General features: G+C 39.1%; 1 protein-coding gene across 1 annotated transcript in view; it reads right to left on the reverse strand.

Annotated features, from left to right (window-relative positions):
- The window catches only part of PLXNB2 (plexin B2), a 147,918-nt gene that overhangs the window by 129,058 nt on the left and 9,540 nt on the right, over window positions 1–9,320 (reverse strand). Inside the window, exon 4 of the mRNA XM_015411815.1 lies at window positions 532–624. Coding sequence (XP_015267301.1) covers window positions 532–624 — 93 coding nt within the window. The remainder of the gene's footprint in view (window positions 1–531; window positions 625–9,320) is intronic.

Genomic DNA, 9,320 nt, shown 5'->3' on the forward strand with positions numbered 1-9,320 from the left:
ATGTGATAAAATTGAAACCATCGAACATACGATTATGGAGTGCCCTACATTCAATGATGAGTTGATAGCTAATTTAGTCACCCCTTTACTTAAAGATATGGAATTGCTAATGTGCAAACCCAGGTATCATGGCAAAATACATAGGCACAATAATCAAATATAAGAGAAATTATACTGAGTAAGGTCTTAAAAAAAAATTGTTCTAATTTCTGCTTAAGTTGATAGCTGTATGAGCGGTACTAGACATACACACAGACAGACAGACATAGTGTGTTGATGGACATAGCTATTGTAGATCAAAATTTGTAATACTATGCACAATTACCTAAACTATACTACCCTTATACAATACTTTAATCTTAGGAAAGACAGTAAGATAAGCTTCAAGTTGAAAAAAAGCCCTCTATGATTTTATAGTCATAAAATCAACCTGGGTAGTGATGAAAGTGCTTAGTCTCACAATAATTAATTCTTCTGTAAGAATGCAAAAAAGTGATAATTTTTTAAAAATCAAAAGAATCTAATGTGTACCTTTCGACTTTTAAAGGAGAAAGTTACATCAGATGACTGTTCCACAGGGCTCTCAAAGTCAAATTCCTCATTCCCAATAAAGAAAGATTTACCCTGTGAAATAGAACATTAGAATTTAACACCATCACAAACCAGGAGACATGTCATTGACTAATATATTTAACCAAGATAACCTTAACCACATCTCAATAACAATTTCAAACACATTAGATTCTTGGCACCTCTGCCTAATCTACTAGGACAAGGGTCCCTAAACCTGTTGAGCCTGTGGGCACTTCAGGAATTTTGAGAAATGACAGTCATAGTCACCACAAAATGGCTGCTTTGGAGGAAGCAATCACAAAATGTTGGGAGGTTCCATGCTAAGCATCCTTCTATGACATGGGCAGCTATTTCTGAATAGATGCTTATCATACACCTGGGTTCTTCTGCGCCAATGTGGTAAATGAAAGTAAGGATTGGCTCTTTGCCTTAGGAAAGAAGCAAGAGAATGGCAGAAGCAGGTGGGTCCAGGCATCAATGGGTGCCATGTTGTGGAAATACTGTACCAGTATATTGAAATATCAGCCACCTAACACCCATACAAAAGCAGAAAGGTGAGAGATGAAACAGGATTTTACATTATTTGCTAAGGAACAACAAAAAAATTCTTTTTTTTTTAATAAAATTTTTATTGTTTTCAATACAATATAGTAATCCAAACATAACTTTCAACGAACAACATCAACAAAGAAATAAAATAGAGAGTCATTCAGTAATGGACTTTTCACAGTGTACAAAATTGAAATTGATACATTGTTATGATAGTAATTCATAATGCCCAAGTCTGACTGATAAAAGAATAATATTGCGATTTTTGGGAACTACTGACATTCTCCAGGATAAACTCTAATTTCTCCAAGATGGGACGCCAGCGTCCGTAAAAGGCATCCGAATAATTGGAAGATGTTATATAGGCCAATGAACTGGAAATTTTATCCATAATTAAATGATTCCAGATATTTGAATACCACTGCCGTAGCTCAGGTTTCACATTTTTGTTCCAATTCGAAGCTATGGTTGTTTTTGCAGCGGAAGTCAACAAGGTGAGTAATTCTTTGTTATGTGTTGTTATTTGGATATCTGACCAATTATTCAGTAAAATGACTGCCGGCGACCTCGGTATCTCTATTCCAGTTAGTTGAGTTATTTCCTGAATAATGTCTTTCCAGAATGTCGTTATCAGCGGACAGTCCCACCAACAGTGGAAATAAGTCCCCAAGTGTCCGCAGTTCTTCCAGCACAAAGGTGAGATTGATTTGTTCATTTTATTTAATTTAAGTGGAGTCAAATACCAGCGCGAAATAATTTTAAAGTTTTGTTGTCTGATATTAATGGATTTAGATTTTGAGGCATATGAAGTCCATACTCTATCCCAAAACTCATCGTCTAAACTCATTTGAAGATCCTTTGCCCATGCGGCTGAATAAGTGGGCAATTTATGGGGTTGTGGATCAATTAATATATTATAAATTTTAGAGATCAGACCCGTGTTTCTGATATGCGGCTGAACTATCAATCTTTCAAAAATGGAAAGCGGCTTTGAGCAAGACTGTCGAATCTGCGGTTGGAAAAATAAATGGCGTAATTGTGTATACTCCAACCAGGGAAGATTACATTTAGTTATTTTATCCAATTTGGTTTTTTCCAATAGTTTTTGTCTTAAAGTTAAGTCATATAGAGTAGTTAAATTGGCATTTTTCCAACTCAAAAAGGTCGTAGGATCCTTGGCAGGAGGAAACCATTCTTGACCAAAGTATGTAGATGCTAGAGATACATCAGAGACTAGGTGTTTATGTTTACGTTTCCATACATTAAACAGTGAGTGAAGGAAGGGATGTTGGGCAATACCCGGTTGGTTGTGTAGTTTTGCATTCCAAAGAACGATATCAAATTGTTTATTATTTAATGACATTTCCTCAATTTTAACCCATTCAGGTTGAGGTGAAGATTTTAATATCCGGACAAGCGTCGATAAAAGAGAAGATTCATAGTATAGCTTAATATCCGGGAGAGCGAGCCCTCCAATCCGTGTTGGCCTACTCAAAGTATGTTGTTTAATTCTAGATTTACGGTAACCCCATATAAACTTGCTCCAATATGATTGCCACTTTATAAAATATGATGAGGGGATCGGCAAGGGAAGAGTGCGAAAGAGGTACAACAACTTAGGGAATACAAAGGTTTTAAGGATTTGGATTCCTTTAAACCAAGAAAGGTTCTGATTGTGCCAAATTTCAAGTTGCGTTTTAATTTTCGTAATGGTGTCCATATAGTTGATTGCAAATAATTTGGTGAGATCCTTGGGAATTTTAATTCCTAAGTAGGACCAATAGTTATGAACCCATTGATAATGGTAATGTGAGCTTATATATTTAGTGGATTCTGGAGTCAAATTAATAGGGTATAAAATAGTTTTAGAGTTATTTACATGGAGGCCTGAAATTGTAGCAAATTTTCCTAATATAGATTCAATAGCTTCAATGGATTGCTGAGGACAATGAATATACACAACTAAGTCGTCTGCGAAAAGACTAACTTTGTAAATATTGTGATTAATGGGTATTCCTGCAAAACTATCACTTAGTCGAAGTTGGTTTGCCAGCGGCTCTAACAAAAAAATTCTTCCTCATATTTTTCACTCAAAAGGAGAACAGTGTACACAACAGTTGTTTCCCAGTCCACCCCCCAGAAAAGCAGTACCCAAACGACGTAATGTAAAGGATGAAAGAATGTACATGACAAAGGAGAAAGCCTTGACAAAATGGCAGAATTCCTAACGATTAGGATGAATCAGTCCAGAATGTGAACCATGAAGAAGCAGCCCATCTCAGGAACTGCTGGAGTAATAGCCTATGTAAGATCTAACAAATAAAGAATAAGAACTTTCAGTGATAAAATCTCAAATATTATGAGCATATCTTCCAACACAGAACTACCAAATGATAAATTCCAGCTTTTCAGTTATGTTACTGAAAGAGTTCATGAACAAGCAGTGACAGCATTTAGATAGTCATTAAAAAGGTAGCTTGCTGAGATATTGCAGCAGAAAGACCTAAAGTGTTCCATCCCAAGAAACCTTTGAATGATGAATAGATTCTGTGCCTTGCCTCTCTCTCCTGGCCTTACTAATTATATATGGGGCTGAGGAAAGCATTATGCAGACTATACAGAAAGGGGTGGGTAACATCCCAGCATTCTTCTGTACTACATTTTATACTTTTCAGGAGCGGGCTAGTTCTTTCCCATAGCATTATGCAGACTATACAGAAAGGGGTGGGTAACATCCCAGCATTCTTCTGTACTACATTTTATACTTTTCAGGAGCGGGCTAGTTCTTTCCCATAGCACAAAAGTAAAGAAATTTGCAATACAAGTCAAATTATTTTTGATAAGAAAATTTAGTTGTGTTTTTTTTTTTTAATCATGGGATTTGAACAAGACTATAAAAGTTAGGTGATTTCAGTAAACTGCATCAGGCATGGACTTTGTAAGATAAGAGACAGCTCTAAGGAAAGGTAGAGGTGTTAAACTAACAAAATCCAATGCTCAACTAAACTTTTATATTCCCCAAACAGGGACTGATGACTTTGGGAAAAAACCAGTGGTAGGACTTTAAAAGGATGGTAGTCTAGCTTGGATGTGTGGGCTGTGGTACCACTGTATGGCCCTGAACTATAGTCGCCAACTGCTGCAGGGGAAAAAATGTCCTGTCCCTATAAAAGAGGCCAAATGGGATGCTATTCTACCTCCATGCCATGAGACGCTTCAACTGCCCATTTCCACATATTAATCCTTGATTAAAGGGAAAAATACTTTGCTCCAGCCCTGCTGGCAATCCTATCTGTACTGATAGACAGATTACAAATAATCTCTAGGATATATATCATCATATTGCAATGTGTTTCTATTCAGTTGTCCCCTGCCTCCTTTTGCTGTTGGCAATTAGGTTCCAGCTCTTCCCAAAATATTCAAAAAATGACAGCCAGACAGTTTTTTTTAATGCAGAAGGAATCATGGAAGTTTACATTTACCAAAAATGAAGGTCAATCCAATGGAGCAGATCAAATGCCTGGGAATGCATAAATGTTTGCAGGCAACAGAAAAATATGGGCACCAGAGCAGCAGTCCACCAATGATGGGAGGACTATGAGTTATACACATACTAGTGGAACAATCAGAGACTAGTGAGTACAACCCTGTGTCTAATTATATATTATATATGTGTGTGTGTGTATTCACATACATATATAATTTTTATTTATTATACAATTAAGAAACAAAAGGGGGGAAAGAGTAACAAAAAGTAATCAAGCATTATTCATCAAAAGCTTTTACATTTTATATTTACTGAGGATACGATTCTAATATATAGAATAAGTGTAATAGGTACATAGATCAGGAGTAGAATCTCAATTCACATAAACTTCTCAAAATAGCAATACGTTTTTTAAAGCACACAATTTTTAACAATTTTAACAATTTAATTTAGATAATTTAATAAGGTAATTTTAAAGTAGCATAACTCTTTTTTTCTAGAAATTTTCTAGAAATTAAAAAAATCTACATATTGCTTACTTAATATCATTTTAATTCTTTTAAACAGATATATATATATATACTATCAAAAAGGAATAATGTGCATTAATAATGACTATAATATAATAACTTCTCCCTGACTTTCAGGAGGTGCCAGCTTTTTATCTCAGGTATCAGGAACATCATCAGTTACAAGATATTACCATAATATGAATAAAATGCTTTGTTTCTGCTGAAATTCTTTAACTGGCCTTTTATTTACTTGATTAGTTAATTTTGCAATTACAGCATATTTAGCTAGTTTATCAGGCCAGGCTTCTTTCATTGGACAACTGTTTTCCAAATAGATGCAAACTGTGTTCTTGCTGCAGTTAACATATATCCTGTGATGTCTTTTTTCATGTTATCTGGAATCATTCCCAGTAGGATTGTCTCTGGATTCAGTGGGAATTTAATTTTAAGATTTTTTTTAATCTCTGCATGAATTTCAATCCAATATTTCCTCATTTTTTTTGCACAACCACCACATACGATAAAACATTCCTTCTACTTCCTTACATTTCCAGCAAATCCCTTTGTAATTCTTGTCCATTTTGTGAATATCCGTAGGAGTAAGATACCACTGGAAGAACATCTTATACCAGTTTTCTCTTAAGAGTCTGACAGGCTATAAACTTTATGCCTTTTGTCCATAAATTTTCCCAGTTTCGGAAAGGTATCTTTTTCTTTGTTGAGCTAACTCAACTTCCTTTTTGAGGTTCCTGAGGGATGCATTCAACTATCACTTAAGCACTGTTTTGATCTTAAGATGTAGTTCTAGACTTTCATAGCTCTTGCCATTGTACTAACAGATTAGATTTGAAGGAGTAAAATACTGAAGTTCCTTGAAAGTCTAATGGCAAAATGGAAGGTCATCTTGGACACCTGATTTGCTAGTATTGCTTAAATTCCAAAAGTCTAAGAACTCACAAACAACAACAATGTAATTCAAAGGCAAATTTTCTATAGTGTAATGCATTACCATCATGTCACCTTTATTTTGCAGAGAAGTTTAATACATCACTTTCTACAACATGTCCATCTAAGACTGATACCTCTGCTATAACACGCAGAGCATGTTCAGCAATTACTCATACTACCATCCCTGAATCAGTTACTTCCAGGCTGTGTGTGGGCCGAAAGAACACAATTACACATGTAATCCTGTTTATAGTTTAACACAGCTGCATACTCCCATCCAAATACACAGTCTTATTTTTCCTATTGTAATTATCTCTGTGTTGCAATTAAGATTCTACAAGTATTAAATGCTAGGTCTAAAATGAACTGTAAACACCTGCACATTCCAGATTCTTTGGTGGAAAAGAGTAAACCCTTGTTATCAGCCTTTGCTCAGCCTTTATTGACATAAAAATCTCATGCTAATCCCATACAATTTGCTTGTGGATTTTTCCATATAAGACGTACATGGCCACTGAGCTATAAAGTTGGAAGCAGAGCTGCTTGCGGGGACAATGACGACTAAAAAGCCCTGGTCACCTTGGCTATTGATAGAACCAAGCTTGAAAGGGGGAACCCTCAATATGAGGTGCAGGCCAGAACAAATCTTTATCTGGTGGCTTATGGGGATCCTCAGGAGCCTTGGGTGGAAGTGGCGTTAGACTGAAGCAAAAAGCTGCAGTAACAACAGGATATTGCTGCATCAGGAGCATGATTTGAACAGCTAAGGACCATCCCTAGTGACATCTCACACTGATAAAACAGGGTCCAAGTGCAGGTTGTGGCCTCAGAGTTGAGGAACTTGCTTCCACTGTTCTTTGGTTTCTTTTCAGAAATGGGTAAGTGCATTTTAATACATGGGGATACATGGGGATCAATACGATATATTTTTAAATAGCTGCTTTTATATAATCTTAAAATGTGTTTTTTATTGTTTTAATTGCATATATTTCATTTGTAAACCACCTAGTGAACACTGATGGTGAAAGGAAAGCCAGGAAGGTTACCAGACCAATTTATTTTCTCAAATCAAGTTGATCAGCCTCCAGTGAGGAGGGCCATAAGTGGAAAAGCCACAATACTCTTTCAGCCTGTCGCAGGGTCTCAGATGTGAGCAAACACAGTGGCCCAGAATGAGACTTGTGGTTGACATGCAGTTTATAGAATTTATTTCCCATAACACATAGCAAAAAACTGTTTTTATGTAGCATTGCATCTTTGCTTACCAGAAGAATGTTAAAATATATTAACGACAGTTTTATCCTTTCAGATAAATTTTAGAGAAATAATATTGGCTAGAGAACAAGTATAAGCCTATGAAATATAGTAAAAAATTAAACAAAATATACAGCCTTCAGATAAACATGTTCCTCTGTTCATCACAATGTTAGGTCCAATACAATAAATACTAAATATAAAGCAACAAGCCACACAATATCTACTTTCCTTGAGCGTCTCTCAGCTGTCATGGCGTATGTTTAGTACTGTGTGTTAGATAACTAGTGTGTATCCTGCTATTCAGACTTTCTATTTTCCCTTTCTTACAGTAATCTACTGAGCCCACTAAATTTTAGTTCCTGTGGTTATCAAAGTGTGATCTGATCTGCAAATATCTAAATCTGTAGATCAGGCCCACACTGAGAGAAAAGATTTTCCTGCAATCTTGGAGAACCTCCCAAGTTTTCAGAAAAATATTAACAATTAAAATTATAGGGTTTTTTAAAAATCTGCACCCCAAATAATGTTACCTGCATGTGTGCAGATTACTCACCTGTGCAGCCAATGCAGTGGCTTCCAGGGGCCCTGCCAGGGGCCCTGCTGATGTGGCAGCTCCAGAAGGCCCTGTCAGCTGCTAGGGACCCTTCCTCCAATGCAGTGGCTACTGGGGGCCCTGTCACTGACACGGTGGCTCCTAGGGGTTCTGCCAGCTACCAGGGGCTTTGCTGGCTGCCAGAGGCTCTTCAGCTGATGCGGTGGCTCTCAGGGGTCCTGCCTGCTACAGGCACCTTGCCACTGATGCAGGGGCGTCTGTGGGCCCCTGCTGCCAACACAGAGGCTCCAGGAAGCCCTGTCACTGATGCGGCAGATGAAGAGGGCAAGGTAAGAAGGGGAGAGAAAGAGAGATGGGGGAATATTGGCAGAGATGGGTGGGGGAAGAGAGGGGGTAAATTGTCGGAGAAGGGGAGGGGGAGAAATATAGTGGGGAGACTGATGGAGAAGGGGGAGAGAAAGAGTTGTGGGTAAGATTGTCTGGGAAGGAGGGGGGAAATTGAGGAGGAAAGACTGACATAGAAGGGGAAGGAGGAAGAAAGAGAGGGGGTAAGATTGTCAGGGAAGAGGAGGGGAGAAAGGGTGGGTAGATTATTTGAGAAGCAGGGAGAAGAAAGGGAGCAAAGGTGGGGGGATGGGATGCACTGTCTCTGCAAGTTTCTTGCAGGTCACCATTTACCGTATTTTTCGGACCATAAGACGCACTTTTTCTTCCAAAAAAAGTGGGAGGAAAAGTGAGTGCGTCTTATGGAGCGAATACGGTACTCTGGGACATGCCCGGAGCCGGCCACCTGGGGCTGTGCTTCTGCAGGAGGACGCGGCGCTGTAGCTGGCCGGCCCTTTTGAAGGCAGCGCTGCTCCCCCCTCCCTCTCGCCAATATCTGACGACCTCTTGCCAGTGTCCCCCACAGGTCGCCCACCAGCCACCCAGAGCTCTCCCTCCTTCCTGCCGCTCGTTGAGTTCCCCCCGCTCGCCTTTTCATCTAGGCTCAGGAAGGAGGGCTACAGACCAACCTGATCTTTGCAGCAGCCAAATCGCTCGCTCACAACCCGGACAGGAGACAGCCACCCATTCAAAGAGTGCCTCTCTCCCCCCCCCGTTACCGCCGCCAGTGCTCCCTGTAAGCTGAGCTAGCGCACAGCTTATTAGCCCCCAGCACACACCTTTTCGTCTAGGCTCAGGAAGGAGGGCTCCAGAGCAACCTGATCTTTGCAGTAGCCAAATCGCTCGCTCACAACCCGGACAGGAGACAGCCACCCATTCAAAGAGTGCCTACTCCCTGTAAGCTGAGCTAGCGCACAGCTTATTAGCCCCCAGCACACACCTTTTCGTCTAGGCTCAGGAAGGAGGGCTCCAGAGCAACCTGATCTTTGCAGCAGCCAAATCGCTCGCTCACAATTTTAATGCCAGCAGCTCACAAAGGAGAATTTTTGCTCCTTGG

The sequence above is a fragment of the Gekko japonicus genome, unplaced genomic scaffold (assembly GCF_001447785.1).
Source record: "Gekko japonicus isolate JY-2015 unplaced genomic scaffold, Gekko_japonicus_V1.1 scaffold283, whole genome shotgun sequence".
Taxonomy (NCBI): Eukaryota; Metazoa; Chordata; class Lepidosauria; order Squamata; family Gekkonidae; genus Gekko; species Gekko japonicus.